General features: G+C 42.9%; 1 protein-coding gene across 3 annotated transcripts in view; it reads right to left on the minus strand.

Annotated features, from left to right (window-relative positions):
• LOC135708881 (protein lozenge) overlaps nucleotides 1–15,331 on the minus strand; it is a 96,759-nt gene extending 81,428 nt beyond the window's left edge. For all 3 annotated transcript variants that reach the window (XM_065231053.1, XM_065231052.1, XM_065231051.1), the window contains exon 1: nucleotides 15,248–15,331. In XM_065231053.1, the coding sequence (XP_065087125.1) occupies nucleotides 15,248–15,253 (6 nt within the window). In that variant the 5' untranslated portion in view covers nucleotides 15,254–15,331. The remainder of the gene's footprint in view (nucleotides 1–15,247) is intronic.
• Nucleotides 15,332–17,077: the final 1,746 nt, after the last annotated feature.

Genomic DNA, 17,077 nt, shown 5'->3' on the forward strand with positions numbered 1-17,077 from the left:
TGCTATCAAGAGCTCAGCCTTCAAGGAGCTCGTCGAAAAGTCTCTTGGCGAAGGGGCGAGCGTAAGAGCTCTATCCCAGGAGACAGTGGTCGAGTGCAGGGACCTGGACGAGATCACCACAGAAGAGGAGCTAAGAAGTGCGTTGAGAGTGCACTGCGATCTGGGAGATGTCCCGATGTCAATCCGCATGAGGAAGGCGTACGGCGGCATGCAAACGGCGGTTATACGGCTTTCGACAGCTGCAGCGAATAAGCTGTTGGAGACGGGCAAGGTCAAGGTTGGCTGGTCATTGTGCTCGCTGAAAGCCACTCCTCGGGTTACCAAGCAATTGGAGCGATGCTTCAAGTGCATGGGATTCGGTCACCAGGCGAGGAACTGCAATGGTCCTGACAGATCTGATCTGTGCAGGAAATGCGGAGAGAAAGGCCATATTGCAAGAGGCTGCACGAAGCATCCGAGGTGTATGCTCTGCAAAAAAGAGGACGGTAACGATCATACGACGGGAGGCTTCAAATGCCTAGCATACAAAAAGGCGATGGCAAGCCAACAGTAATGGAGGTAACCCAAATAAACCTCAATCATTGCGACATTGCTCAGCAACTGTTGTGGCAGTCGACAACAGAAACAAAGTGCGACGTTGCAATCATTGCGGAACCGTATCGAGTCCCTCCCGATAACGGTAACTGGGTTGCGGATAGAGCTGGGATGGCAGCTATACAAGTTATGGGCAGATACCCCATTCAAGAAGTGGTTGCGAGCTCATACGAAGGCTTCGTCATCGCCAAAATCAACGGAATCTTCATGTGTAGTTGTTACGCACCCCCCAGATGGACGATTGAGAAGTTCTACGAGATGCTTGATGGACTTACCGAAGAGCTGGTCGGACGACGACCGGTAGTCATCGGAGGAGACTTCAATGCTTGGGCAGTGGAGTGGGGAAGCAGGTGTTCCAATGCAAGAGGGCACAGTCTGCTGGAAGCTCTGGCAAAACTGGAAGTTATGCTGGCCAATAAAGGCACCAGCAGCACTTTTCGCAGAGATGGCCGAGAATCCATTATCGACGTTACTTTCTGCAGTCCGTCGCTGATGGCAAACATGGATTGGAGAGTGTGCGAAGGATATACCCATAGCGACCATCAGGCGATACGATATGGCATCGGTCAACGGAATACTGTGGCAGTACGGAGGACGAGAACTTGTGACCGAAAGTGGAAGACGAAAGCTTTCGACAAGGATTTGTTCGTTGAGGCACTTCGTGTGGACGGGAGTCTCGTAGATCTAAATGCGGACGAGCTGACAGAAACGTTAGTGAGAGCATGTGACACGACCATGCCGAGGAAACTGGAGCCAAATAACAGACGGCGTCCAGTCTACTGGTGGAACGAGGCACTTAGTACTCTCCGCGCTAGTTGTCTCAGAGCCAGAAGACGTGTTCAGAGAGCAAGAACGGAAGCAGACAGAGAGGAACGAAGAGAAGTGTTTCGAGCGGCCAGGGCCGCTTTTAAACGAGTGATTAAGCAGAGCAAGTCCAACTGTTTTAAGGAGCTGTGTCAAGACGCTGATGCCAACCCCTGGGGCGACGCATACCGAGTCGTGATGGCGAAGATCAGAGGTCCAACGATGCCCGCTGAAATGTGCCCAGAGAAGCTGAAAGTCATCGTGGAAGGACTTTTCCCGAAGCACGACCCAACAACCTGGCCACCTACACCGTACGGAGAAAGAGAGGGAGATAACGTCGAAATCACCAGCGAGGAGCTCGTAGTAGTGGCGAAAGGATTGAAGGTGAAGAAAGCTCCCGGTCCGGATGGAATCCCCAACGTAGCGTTGAAAGCGGCGATCCAGTCATCCCCGGACATGTTCAGGATGGTGCTGCAGAAATGCCTGAACGAGGGTCACTTCCCTGACAGGTGGAAGATACAGAAGCTAGTGTTGCTGCCGAAACCAGGAAAACCGCCGGGGGATCCAGCATCATACAGGCCTATATGCCTGCTGGATACACTCGGAAAACTCTTGGAGAGGATCATCCTAAACAGGCTGACGAAATACACGGAGAGTGAGCACGGATTGTCGGAGAGGCAGTTCGGATTCCGGAAAGGGAGATCGACGGTGGATGCAATTCGGACAGTGGTCGAGAGAGCTGAAAAGGCGTCCAAACAGAAGCGGAGAGGAGATCGATATTGCGCCGTCATAACGATCGACGTCAAGAATGCGTTCAACAGCGCCAGCTGGGAGGCCACCGCCGAAGCACTGCATAGAATGAGGGTCCCTGACTACCTGTGCAGGATCCTGAGGAGTTATTTCCAGAACCGGCTTCTGGTCTACGAGACAGACATGGGACAGAGATCGATTAGGATCACAGCGGGAGTTCCACAAGGCTCCATCCTTGGTCCAACGCTCTGGAACGGGATGTACAACGGCGTGCTAACGCTGAAACTGCCCAAAGGAGTTGAGATCGTTGGCTTTGCGGACGACGTCGTCTTGACGGTAACAGGCGAGACGCTGGAAGAGGTGGAAGTGTTGTCAACCGAGGCAATCGACATGATTGGTAACTGGATGAAAGGAGCGAAGCTGCAAATAGCCCACCACAAAACGGAAGTGTTATTGGTCAGTAACTGTAAAGCGGTACAGCGGGCGGAAATCACCGTCGGGGAGCACACCATAGCCTCGAAGCGTGTGTTAAAATACCTGGGAGTGATGATCGATGACCGGCTAAACTTCAACAGCCACGTCGAATATGCCTGTGAGAAGGCTTCGAAGGCCATCAACGCGATAGCTAGAATCATGCCGAACAACGCTGGTCCCAGCAGTAGCAAGAGGCGTCTTCTGGCCAGCGTGTCATCATCGATACTGAGATATGGAGGTCCAGCCTGGGTTCCAGCGCTGGAAACGAAGCAGAACCAAAGGAAACTGAGCAGTACGTTCCGGCTCATGGCCATGCGAGTCGTGAGTGCGTACAGAACCATCTCGTCGGAAGCAGTATGCGTTATCGCCGGTATGATCCCTATCGGCATCACCCTGGCGGAGGACAGTGAGTGCTACAGGCAGAGAGAAGCCGGAAGAGTACGGAAAGTTGTGAGAGTGGAGTCATTGGCTAAGTGGCAACAGGAGTGGAACACGACGGAGAACGGTAGATGGACACATCGACTAATACCGATTCTTTCGACCTGGGTGAACAGAAAAAACGGAGAAGTCAATTTCCACCTAACGCAGTTCCTGTCTGGCCACGGCTGCTTCAGGAAATACCTGCATCGGTTCGGACACGCAGCGTCACCCCTCTGTCCGGAGTGTGGCAACGTCGATGAAACGCCGGAGCATGTGGTCTTTGACTGTCCAAGGTTCGAGGCAGTGCGAACGGAGATGCCCGTCCTTAACGTGGAGAATGTCGTTGATGAAATGTGTCGAGAGGAGGACTCTTGGAATGCCGTCAGCAGGGCAGTCACACAGATTATGTCAGAGCTGCAGCGTAAATGGAGAGAAGAGCAGCGATCTAGCAACGCCAGCTAGCGCTGAGAGTACGACAAGTGCATGAGCACAGCCACCCCCCGAAGTAGTCGCTTCACAGTGGTCCCGGGGGGATCCAGGCAGAGGAGAGAGTAAGGAATGGGTTTTAGTGGAGCTGCACTAGGCAACTAGTGGATACCACACCGTGCCACCTTCACTACAGGCCAGGCTTCTTGAAGCTTTCCTAAACCTTACTATAAAAAAAAAAAAAAAAAAAAAAAAAAAAAAAAAAAAAAAAAAAAAAAAAAAAAAAAAAAACACACACACGCACACACACACACACACACACACCACGAGGAAGAGCTCGATGAGAAAAACTAGCTAGCGATCACTAGATCAAAATCCGCACACAGTAGGGAAACTAGAGAGGAAGAAACACGAATAATGAAAACCTAGGTTATGCAATTAAATAAACTTACTTAAATGTTTTATAGTAGTTTACCCCAAAAAATGTTTTTTTCCGTTAAATGTTAAAGTTTCCCATGTAACTTATTTTTTGGTTTCGAGAATTCTCACATTTGGCGTCGTTCTACTTTTTTGTGTTGATGTTCTTGTACGCCAGGTTAGACTGCCTGGGAAATCAGTCTCTCCACTCACGTGTCTCGATCGGCGGGGATCTCTGAATAAGTGAGTTCCTCCGGTGATGATACTGGTGAGTGTTGTTTTTGTGAGTAGGTAGAACCTCGGGTAGAACGACCGGTAGCATCAACAATTCTCTCGTCGCGATTATGGCGACCTCTTTGTGTGGAGAATCTCGATCTTCTGTTTCGTTTTGAAATTAAATTTTTGGTTCTGATTGAACAAACCCGCGCTGAGGTTGGGTTTCTAGCCGGGCAAACAAGACTCGACGGACGGTCCTCCTTGGAGGTGGCGCTTAAGCCGTCCGTTTATCGAGCCAGGGAACGATCCAGAAGACGGAAAACCGTTAGCCGCATTTTGCGCGCTACAATTTTTAGTCGAAATTTCCGGATTTTCCCGGACATCACGTACTTTGAAAGTTCATATCTGATGAATCTAGAATCGTTGAAAGAACGTTGTGTAGTAAAATGATCAGTAATCCATAAACATTATAATCGGGAAAATCATTTTGCACGAAAACTTCCCGGGGGATGAAAAAAGCAAGAAAAAAAACATTTTAGGGTAATCCATACATTTCAAATGATTTTATTCATGCTTCAGATAAAAACAGATTGTTCGTATAAAAAACAATTGTAGTAAAATAATAAAAAAAAAATATCTCAGCAACCATTAACATATATGAACTGATTTTTTTTTCTATGTTAATGTTCAGGATGGAGGAAAATTGCAAAGAAACAAGGGAAACCATTTTCCGAGTGTTGAATTATTTTTCAATAACATTTCTCTTACTAAAGGGTGTTCAATAAAAAAAATGAGAATGATTTCAGTGCCGTCCAGCGCTCTTGGGAGAGCATCGCGACTAAGTTGCGTCGTACGGCTGACCAGGGCCCCTTCTCCAATATTCATTGACATTTTTTTTTAAATAATAAACATTATGTTTTTAATAAAAAATACTGAATTCGTTGAAATTTTTTTTATATAGTTGTATATGACTGAAAAAAATATCTATTTTTATTGAACACCCGTTAGAAGAAAATCTGATCTTTCACTGGTGAACATTTAAGAGTGGTATCTCTCATCGTTTTTAAGTGATTACCGAAAAACTAATGGCCGGTTACACTCCGTTCTGAGAAAATCATAAAACAAACCAGAAAACCACAATTTTCAACAAGTCCTATGACTGGCTGTTAGTTAAGAAGTTGAATAAAAATCATTAAAAAAATCATTAGCATGACAATTATTTGTCCTGATTTTCCTTGCGGTTTTACTCCACCTCAAACATTTTCATGGACATTTTTTTCTGATTATGTTTTTTATGGAGTGTTGAGAAAATTTTCTAATTAATTTCCTGCGCAACGTTCTTTCTACGATGCTTGGTTCATGAGTTATAAATTTTCAAATTACGTGATGTCCGAAAAAAATCAAAATCTTCAATTTAAATTCTCAGGAAAAATTAACAACCCCAAATTATTTTAAATTATTTTTCGTTCATTCGGTCCATTTTGACCAATAATTAAAAACAAAATCCACATCTGTTCGTGTTTCCGTGATTGAGTTGTTGTTTGCGAAAAATATGCGTTCAATATGCCAAGTGGCGTCCCAATTACCGGTTTTGTTCCACCGAGCTCAATGGATTCTAAATAAGGTTCTGAACACTCTTTCAAAATTTGAGTATATTTGGATGCAAACTCACTGGCATTATGGGAATCACTATGGGAAAAATTAACTTTTTGTTTTCAACATGCTACACGGCAAATGAAATAGATCTAAATTTGAGTTCAATTTACTCCTAAATCTCAAAAAGGCAGAAACTAAGCGAAGAGTAAATTTACCTCAAGTAGCCCTGTGGAAAACCTCAAAAATTTGCCGAAAAATGAGGAAAAATTAAGATAATTCTACTCAGTCTAGAAGTAGTACTAATAGACTAGGTGAATCCAATCTTACCTTTTCTAATATTCGAGAATTTTCATCTGGAAAAATCAAGAAAAACTGAGGAAAATTTACTCAGCGCTGAGTTCCTGCACTTTTTGTGATTTATGAGTAAATTGAACTTGAATTTGGGTTGATCTTCTAGGCCTTATAGCCCTTTTCCTTAAAAATTTACTGAAAAGACCGCTAATTACTCTTATGTGAAATTTTATAAGCTACAACTCTACTGAAAACCACCTTTTGAGCTCGAATTTCGGGAGAATCATCAGGACCTGATTAGAAATTTGTTGAGCTTGGTGGAGCAAATTGATATTTTGAACCACTCTAATATATATGTTTAAAAAATCATGATATACACTACCGATCATAAGTTTAAGGACACCCCCAAAAAACCATGCAAATATGTTTTGTTCAATGATCTTTCATTTTACGTTCAATTTTCGATCTCCAAAGGTTATTTGAATGGTATGAATGGTATAGCATAAGTGTTCTACTATTACTTTTTTTTTCAAAATTTGGCCAACCCAATTCTGAGAAAATCAGTCACGATTCTTCAGAGTAAATTTTGAAAAATGTTGTAACTTTGGGTGAACTTTTAGCACACAAAATTCGAAAATTATATTGAACAATTTTCCTACGAGGAAAGTTCCATTTAATACCTTTCAAATGATCTAAAGAGTACGAAAATTGGACGTAACATGACAGAGATATGAACATAACAAATTTGTCATGTTTTTTTGGGCGTGTCCTTAAACTTATGATCGGGAGTGTATCTGTATTTATATAGTATTCCCTAAATATAGCATTTTACGAGACGTTTCTGATCAGCTTATTTTTAAATTCACTTATGAACTTTTAAAAAAAGCAGTTAGCTAATCAATCTGAGAAGCAACAACAGTTGAGTTAGGCAAACTGACTCCTGTGACTATTACATCAAAATACCATCAATCTCAGCCTTCCATTTCGGCGAACCATCCGGACGCGTCCTATCAGCTACCACACTCCCCAAGCAGTTCACTTTCATTAAATGTTTACTAAGCAGTGACGCGACGCCAAATCTCATTATCGAAGTCGTCGATGAATCGACTATAAGACTACGACGGCAGAGACGTAACAAAAATAAACCCCAAAGTTTGTTTGTGTAGTGCGGATCCCCCCACATAGATTCGTATATTTATCACAAACACATGCGTCGACATCCAGTCAACGAAATGAATCCGGCTGACTGGTTTTTCATACTAGGCTATATCCATTTATCGCTGTTTTGCACTGTGCAATGATCATCCACCTTTCCACCAGTTGCTGTCTCTTCCCATTAGTCCCTTTTCTCAACAAGCGCATTAAAGCAGGTTATTGAACAGTTGTAGATAAATGCGCATAGATGCCAGTTGTTCGATTTACGTAAACCAATTCTCAATGGTTTGAAGAGGCTGGAATGATACCCCAAACGCGCTGAAAGTGAAGAAGTTTATGAATGTAATCCGTTAATGAAGGGTGCACTGTGCCATGTGCTTAGATTCCAATCTGGCAGCACTGTCCGCTTTCGTTGACCATGCTTCTTATAGCGTTGGAGAAGAAGAGATCTGTCTCGTCCGGCAATATTACCTCACATCTCAGCAACACGTGCGTTGCCGTGCACGACCGGAATGGCCGGTTACCGGGTCGCTTACGTTATCGCGACCAGCCTTGCTATGAAGAGTACATTGATTGGTGGAAACCCAAGCTTAAGGTTGATACAATTACACATATTGAGATGTAACGAGCATAGGTGTCATAGCATATATCTGCTCCGTGTATAGTTAAGCTTAATTATGTGAACGGAAAAAGCAAATATGTAATAGGTATATTTCCCGGAACGAAGATACATCGAAGATGACTGCGAATGTCGACGAGTCATGTAAGGCAGTGGAATGTTTTACTTGTGTGAAGTAATTTGCCGAATGCAAAGATTTTTTTTTCTTGATTTCTTCGATTGGTTACCGAAATGGAATGTTTAGAAAACATGCTTATTTACAAATGAAAATGATTTCTTCAGTAGCCAGTTGAAATAATGTTGATTGTTGTTATTACTTCTTCTTCCTTTTATCCATACTGAGGCATAGGCGTAGCCACAATTGGAAGTCTATTGAACATCAGGCTAATTTGGAGTGGCGAGTGAAGTTGAGGTGCCTCTCTAGTGAAATGAAAATTGTCACCTTGTGTGACGTGAGTCACCGTGCACATCAAATTGAGAGTCACGTCAAGACCATGCTGAAGGTGATTGGGTTCGATTCCCGGTCCGGTCTAGGAATTTTTTGGGTTGGAAAATGTATCGACTTTCCTGCGCGTAGAGTATGATTGTACTACAATTATACTAATGCAAAAATTGTAGCAGGTATCGAAAGCACTCAATTAATAGCTGTAGAAGTGCATCTAGAACACTAAGTTTAGAGCATGCAATAAGCTATAATATGCGATAAGCTAGTCACTCAAAGTAACAAATGACCAGTGCTGCGTGCTGTCAACAATGTTAATTGACGTAATATATTGGCTTAGTACTGAATTTCACTTCCGACACTGATATTATAGGTAAGCATAATATCAGACGGTACGGCTTTGATATTACTATCGATATGAATATCACTAGGAAAAAGTTGAAAATCTTACTTTTATCTCAATAAATCAACTTTTTGTGTATAACCGTTGCATTGTTTTAATATTACTAATGAGTTTTAAAAAGATAGGTACTCGATTAGCTGGCGTATATGAAAAAATGCGAAGAACTTTGAATATCACTGGTCCCTTCACGATGTGAATGTCATTTGCGCACTGACATTGAGGTGAAATTCATCATTTTGTAGGTATTGATATTGATAGTTTGCAGCACTGCTAGTGAGAGAGTCACTTGACCTCACTCATTACGCTGAATGGATCTGCTTATCCTAGAAGATCTTTATGATTTCCCTGAAAACATCATCTCTCTGGAAGCCTTTTGAATGTGCTAACTGATTTTACGGCTAGTATCAGATATCCTTATATACTGAACACACATGTGAGGGGTTCTTCCGAGATTAAGTGATTTTTGTCACTAGTGAAATGAGAAATGTCACATCGTGGTGACTCTCTGTTCAAGTCAAATATATATATTGCTCTCTGAACCAATCCTGAGGACAATCCTATGTCCCCGAGTTTTCACACGGGACTATTCATCATATGTGTTGCCACATTTTTTTCTAATTTAAATCAAACTTTGATTTAAGCATTTGGAAAATTATAAGGATGTCGAATTTGCTTGTTGTTTCTTGAACCTACAACCCCAAGTCTACTCAATATTTGTTGTCAGTAAATACCTGCAAAACCCTTTGGAATAGTTCCATCTGTCCTGTATTCCTCAATGTGCATGTGCACTCTCTGTTTTATGAATTGCCTTGCAGTTTTTTACAACAGAAAACCTTTATTTGGAACTTTAGTCGAATTGCATACATTGTTATTTTTTTCAGATTGGCTTGTTCACCAATTCAGCAAAACAAAATATTGAATTCACCATCGAACCTGTCACCATGTACCATGGTTAATTCAACAATACGAAAGGGAAACTAATATCCCTTCGAACAAGAAATCAGCAATCCGACCATCTGAACATTAGAAGTCCTTTCAAAATTATCGATGATAGGTAATTCAATAATAATCTATTTAGTTAAAAATGCGATTTGCGTTCGGTGGTCAAAATGATCAAACGATTAGTTAGCGGAATTAATAAATTTAATAAAACATGAAAAATATTTTCAACTTTTTTGAAAAATCTGTTAAATTTCTATGTTTTCTTTAAGTCTTTAATCTGTTTATACAGATATCTGTATCAAAATATTGAGAAAAATCTGTAATAATTACAGATAAATCTGTATATATGGCATCAGTGGCAAACCCGAGCAAAGTTAGAGATTAAATTGAAATCAGAATTTGCTGTTATGATGTAATGTTTGACTGAATACGGGCCTGTCGTAAATGGTTAGCATCCATGCTTCTCACGCTGAAAGATTTGATCTCAAATGTCACCTCGGGCTAGTCACGAATGGCCTAAAATGTGTTAAACAAAACAAATAAACAATAATCGTTAGTTTAACGACAGATGAACTTAAATCATTTTAAACAAGAAATTAACAGCAGAACTTCAAGTTAAGTTGCTTTAATTTAAAACGCCTTGACTGCATAATGAAGGCACAATATGATATCAGACTTCTGTTGCGACAATTGAAATCAAAATGAGTTTTCATTATGATAGGAACTGCAAACTTTAATATCGATTTGCTTTCATTTTGTTAACCGACTTTGCTCGGGAAGGTAACCCGAAATTAAACCTCCTTTATTTTTCATCCGTTACCACATTGGCTGCTAGCTGTGTTGGAATTTCCCCTCACGATGTTTCACACCAACGAGACTTTACTCAAATTAAGTGTTTCATTACTCGATTTTAGTCTCTAGTATTTTGATTATCTTTTTTTATAATTTTTTTTTAAGTTATCATTTTTTTCATGATTATGCTACTCTTTATACTACAGTGTGCAACAACTGGGTGGTGTGCAACAATTGTCAAATTACCCTATATGGTGTGGATATCAGATTTTCTGAGGGTTTATTATCAATTGACAAACACAAAATACAAATTATGATTTGGAGACAGTCAATTTGCGGTTATTGGCTACCTGAGCCCCTATAGTGCAGCGAGAAGAATCTTGGACCCAAAACATAATTTCCCTTCCGACTTCCTGATCTCCATAAACCTTATTTACTTCTTCAATTTCCGCATATTTCTAAAATATAACAATACATATCTGCAAAATGTTGGTCGGTAAATGCTGGGTAATGCGCAATACAGATCCCATTGAGATCACTAGCCTCTTCCCAACAACTCCTATCCCTACCTCCCCGTGGTACCGGCCGGGAACTGTGAGCAACCTTAGGGATGATCGGGTAACCAACCCTGGTGGGAACTTTGGTCATAGGCTTCCAGGGAAGGGGGGGGGGGGGTTTGCTTCGGCAAGCCTGAGCGTCTATTCAGGTTGATGATCAAGGGCCAATTCTTCAACTTTAGCATATTCAACGTGCACAGCCCTCACTTCGGAAGCACTGATGATGACAAGGACGCATTTAACGTGCAGCTCGACCGCGAGTACGATCGCTGCCCAAGCCATGACGTCAAGATCATCATAGGAGACCTACACACTTAGATTTTTTCGCCGATATGGGCACCACCGAGCAGCTCGGCATTTTATTTTGCTGGATCTCAGTGAAAAACTTGCCGAGATTTAGCTAACAAACGGGAATTTTGCCGAGATCTCAGCTAACAAACATATTTTTTGCTGTATTTCCAGCAAAATAAAATGCCGAGCTGCTCGGTGGTGCGCATCTTGGCAAAAAAAATCTAAGTGTGTAAACGCTCAGGTAGACCAGGAGGAGGAATTCAGACCGACGATTGGAAAGTTCAGCGCCCACCAGCTGACGAACGGGATCGGCCTACCACTCATCGATTTCGCCGCCTCCAAGAACATGGCCATACGTAGCACCTTTTCCAACACAGCCTCCCTTATCGTTACACTTGGAGATCACCACAGCAGACGGAATCGCAAATCGACCACGTTCTGATTGATGGACGGCACTTCTCCGACATTATCGACGTCAGGACCTATCGTGGCGCTAACATCGACTCTGACCACTACATGCTGATGGACAAAATGCGCCCAAAACTTTCCGTCATCAACAATGTACGATACCGACGCCCGCTACGGTACAACCTAGAGCGACTGAAGCAACCGGATGTCGCCTTAGCATACACGCAGAATCTCGAGGCAGCGTTGCCAGAGGAGGGTGAGCTCGATGTGCCCCCTCTAGAGGACTGCTGGAGTACACACCAAGCAGCCATCACCGACGCAGCCGAGAGCACCATCGGGTACCTGGAAAGAAGTCGACGGAATGAATGATTCGACGAGAAGTGCAGAGCGATTTTGGAGGAGAAGAATGCAGCGCGGGCGGTAATGCTGCAGCATGGAACCCGACAGAACGTGGAACGGCATAAACAGAACCGAAAACAGCAGACCCGCATCTTTCGGGAGAAAAAACGCCGGTTGGAAGAAGCGGAGTGCGAGGAAATGGAACTGCTGTGCCGTTCCCAAGAAACATGGAAGTTCTACCAGAAGCTCAACGCATCCCGCAACGGCTTCGTACCGCGAGCCGAAATGTGCTAGGATAAGGACGGGAGCCTCTTGACGGACGGACGTGAGGTGATTGAAAGGTGGAAGCAGTACTTCGTGGCGCACCTGAATGGCGAGGAGAGTGTGGGCACGAGAGACCAGCGCAATGCAGGAAATGACTACGTCAGTGCAGCAGAAGACGGAACTAACCCAGCTCCCACGCTGAGGGAAGTTAAGAATACCATTCAGCAGCTCAAAAACAACAAAGCAGCTGGTAAGGATGGTATAGCAGTCGAACTCATCAACATGGGCCCAGAAAAGTTGGCCACCTGCCTGCACCGGATAATAGTCAGGATCTGGGAAACCGAACAGCTACCGGAGGAGTAGAAGGAAGGGGTAATCTGTCCCATTCACAAGAAAGGAGACCATTTGGAATGTGAGAACTTCAGAGCGATCACCATTTTGAATGCCGCCTACAAAGTGCTATCCCAGATCATCTTCCGTCGTCTATCACCTAAAATGACCGAGTTCGTGGGAAGTTATCAAGCCGGTTTCATCGACAGCCGATCGACAACGGACCAGATCTTCACCGTACGGCAAATCCTCCAGAAATGCCGTGAATACCAGGTCCCAACGCATCATTTGTTCATCGACTTTAAGGCGGAATACGACAGTATCGACCGCAAAGAGCTATGGAAAATCATGGACGAGAACGGCTTTCCTGGGAAGCTGATCAGACTGATCAAAGCAAAGATGGACGGTGTGCAAAATTGCGTAAGGGTTTCGGGTGAACTATCCAGTTCATTTGAATCTCGCCGGGGACTGCGACAAGGTCACGGACTCTCATGCCTACTCTTCAACATCGCTCTAGACGGTGTAATCGACGGGCTCAACAGCCAGAGTACGATTTTCACGAAATCCGGTCAATTTGTGTGCTTTGCGGACGACATGGACATTATCGCAAGAACATTTGGAACGGTGGCAGAACTATACACTTGGCTGAAACACGAACCAGCAAAGGTCGAACTGGTGGTGAATGCGTCAAAAACAACGTACATGCTAGTAGGCGGAACCGAACATGACAGGATTCGTCTAGCAAGTAATGTCACGATAGACGGGGATACTTTCGAGGTAGTCGAGGAACTTGTTTACCTTGGATCCTTACTGACGGCTGACAACAATGTGAGTCGTGAAATACGAAGGCGCATCATCCGTGGAATTCGTGCCTACTACGGGCTCCAGAAGAAAGAACGGTCAAAAAAGATTCACCCCCGCACCAAATGTACCATGTACAGAACGCTAATAAGACCGGTGGTCCTCTATGGACACGAGACATGGACTATGCTCGAGGAGGATCTGCAAGCACTCGGAGTTTTCGAGCGACGTGTGCTAAGGACGATCTTTGGCGGTGTGCAGGAGAACGGTGAGTGGCGGCGAAGAATGAACCAGCATCCAGAAGGTGGCCAAAGCCGGAAGGATGCGATGGGCAGGGCTTGTTGCAAGAATGCCGGACAACAACCCTGCAAAGTTGGTGTTCGCTACTGATCCGGTTGGCACAAGAAGGCGTGGAGCGCAGAGAGCACGATGGGCGGACCAGGTAGAGCGTGATCTAGCGAGCATTGGGCATGACCGAGGATAGAGAGCGGCAGCCGCAAACCGAGTATTGTGGCGTACTATTGTTGATTATGTCTTATCTTAAATGTGATGTTGTACACATAAATCTAATATGTATGTATCTGCAAAATGTATGTGGGAAAAATGACTTCATAGAATTAAAATGTCTTGAAATCTGGTATCCCTGCCTTGAAATCAACCAATAAAACAACCATTTTATAAGACGTGAGCATGTAGCAAAGAATTAAATAAAAGATGCATGCCTATTATCAACCGTAAACAGGTAATATATTAAGAAAATTTAAAATCACAGCAAATTGAAATGCAAAAATAAATTGCTCCGCTATTTATTTCCTATATTATCAGGGGCGGGCAGCCCCCCCTCTCCCACCTTATTTATGCCAATGAATATAAAATGCGAAGAAAGGATAAGAGCATGGTGAAACAGCTTTGTCACTATATGGGAGCAGATCGCATGGCGGTGGATAGACGACATCACCTATCGCGCAAATCGGGGATTGCTGTATTATTTTCGTACAGCAACTTACATCCAAAGCAAACCTATTAATTTGAGTTCAGATACAAAGGAGATCAAACATCCAAGAAGAAGATGAAGGAGAAAACCGAAAACAACGCTGCCCATAAATGAAGATCATAACTACACGGCCACAGAGAATAACTCAGACAGAGAGTCTCGTACTCAGAGGTATGTACAAATTTCTAAAAACTGCAGGAACTCATCCTTGAGTACCTGCAGTTTTTAGAAATGTTTCATACAACTGAGTAGAAGTGACTCTCTCTGAGTTATTCTCATTGGCTAGTTTTGGCGATTTGACATGACTGGAATAATATCCGCTTCTTTTAATATGGGCAGAACGAAGAAGGAGACGACAAATATGGTTTCCTAATAAACCACTATTTGAAATTCTTACAACACTTTCTTCACAACTTATGACATTTTTTTATTAAATGAACATCTTTTTACTGACAGTTTTTCCCTGCACTCTTTTCGTGGCGCGTGTTGATTTTGATTCCTACTTCACACTCAGCCACCACTATTGAGCAATCGTAAAACACCGACAGTGGGCAAGTGGCAATCAAACATTTTTCCATCGTCATTTTCCAATTACCGTAACGAATCGAGTGAATTACAAGATTGAGCCACACCAATGTCGATAACCGAACAATTACGAAACAATTAAATCATTCAAAACCGATTATTCAATTGGGGCACTGAAAACCCAGCGTTACTTAACGTGTACGTACACACAATGTCTTCCTGTTTTTGGCTACACGTGTTTTTTTGGTTTCAGTTGGGACGTAACTAGCACGTTCTGTAGGGATATTAAACAACTGATGAGGTCGGGTTGCCAAACACGGGAAGGCACTGCAGTACAATTGACAAAGAGCCAGTGATTCAACGGAATATACATCTGAAAGCTGAGTGAGCTACTTACCTTCATTATGTCGCTGTTTCCGTATTTCGATGGGGTGCAATGCTATAGTTGTTACGGTGCTCGGTTATTGTGTCCTAATTTGATCCTTGATTCCGGAAAGTAGAAACGGTCTTCTGCCAAGCGTCAGGCAGGAAGCCGAACACAATGGAAAATGATTAATTACAAAGACGACAGAATTAGTTTGCAGCACTTCCTTCGCGTAAAGTTAACACTGTTGTTGTTGGTGTTGTTGTTGTTGTTTAGCGCTCAACTTCACCAGCGATGATGACGAGGACACTTTCTCGAAAAATATACACTTTCGAACTTTATCCCTTTCGCTTGGCTGGGACTCTCTGCAACACTTTTTCTTGCCAAAAATGATCGAAATTTCACTTCATTCAGCGCTTGAATTAAAGACAAACTAAGAAGAGAAATAATGAAACCGGCGGAAAGCATGCAATACAATCTGAGCTTCAATTTGAAAAATGTAACTAAGCTTGTGTGTTGTGTATTAGGTACTGTTTTCAAGTTTTGGATTTTTTGTTGTTGCGCTTTTTCTGTTGTTGATTCTCGTTGAATGGAATGCAAATATCATTTGTATTTAATATATGCCGTCGAGTGAGCTTTAGGCGAGGAAACATAATGTCATTCATCACTTGCGCATTTTATCATTTCACACTTTTTTCCGGTGTCGGATGGGTAGGCGAATGATGTTGTACCAAGTTGTGCTTTGTGCGCCTTTCCTCCCTTTTTTTTCCGTGCCGGCAAAGTGAAATGTGCTTCTGTTGTGTTGCGCTGTGTTGCGTTGTGTTGGGATTGGGTTTCTCTATCGCGATTGGATTACCCCGCTCTGGGTGGCTGTTTAAGGTTAATATTTGAACACCGTGAAACGGTCCGTGTGTGAGCTATGATGGTTACATAACTGAGCATATCCAACTTTAAGATATATGACTGAAACGAGTGAGTCGGTGTTTTTGCTGAATGAATCAAGGTCAGTATTGTTGAATGATTTATTTGAACTCGGATATAAAAGTAACCATACTGCCCAAGTAACCAATATGCCAACTTATTCGCAATATAAGGTTGACATACGACTAATAATAGTCATAAACATTAAGTTCTTTGTTTCGTTTGACCTTTCCAGCCCATGGCTTAAAGTCTCGACAATAAACAAAACTTACTCATGTGATTTGGCCTGGCTTCTTTGAATTGTGGTTTACGGATCATTTTTATAAGAAGTTCTACCAAACTCTTTTTGGGGCCTTAGAAAGCCTAGTTAGCTAAGGTATAGAATTACCAAGCCGGAGGCTGTTTGTTCGATTCCCGGCCCGGCATAGAAAATGATTTGGTTTGACGATTTCCTCGTCTTCCCTGGTTATAGAGAATTATTGTGCTTGCCGTCACAATATCAGCTACAATCGTCAAAACTGATGCGACGAAGAGACTGTTAGCTTTCTTTTTCTGTTGAAGTCGAGCGGCTTCGCAGTATTCTAGCACCTCAGTCGACGTCTACAAACAAATTTTCTATGGTTTGTCTCTTTTTTTCCCGTCGTGTCATTCGTCTTTGTTTCAAGCTTCGGTGAAGCGGACGAGTGAAAGAGCGCTCAACTTTGATAGTTTCGTCTTTCATGAAACACATCAACCGAGGTTTCATGATGTATATATATAAATCATATCTGACGTGAAATCACTTGACGATTACACGTAATATGTTTAATTTATCTTCCATCCACAACTTCATCGGAAAAAAAGTTTCGAAAATGGAACATAACGCATATTAAACAAACTGACAGAGCAGGTTACAGTTTCGGTGAAAGGGATTGAGAGCCATAATGCGGCTTCGTTTCAACT

This window comes from Ochlerotatus camptorhynchus, unplaced genomic scaffold, assembly GCF_037179485.1.
Source record: "Ochlerotatus camptorhynchus isolate MF236.1 unplaced genomic scaffold, CSIRO-AGI_Acam_v1.1 ptg000338l, whole genome shotgun sequence".
In the NCBI taxonomy this organism is placed as follows: Eukaryota; Metazoa; Arthropoda; class Insecta; order Diptera; family Culicidae; genus Ochlerotatus; species Ochlerotatus camptorhynchus.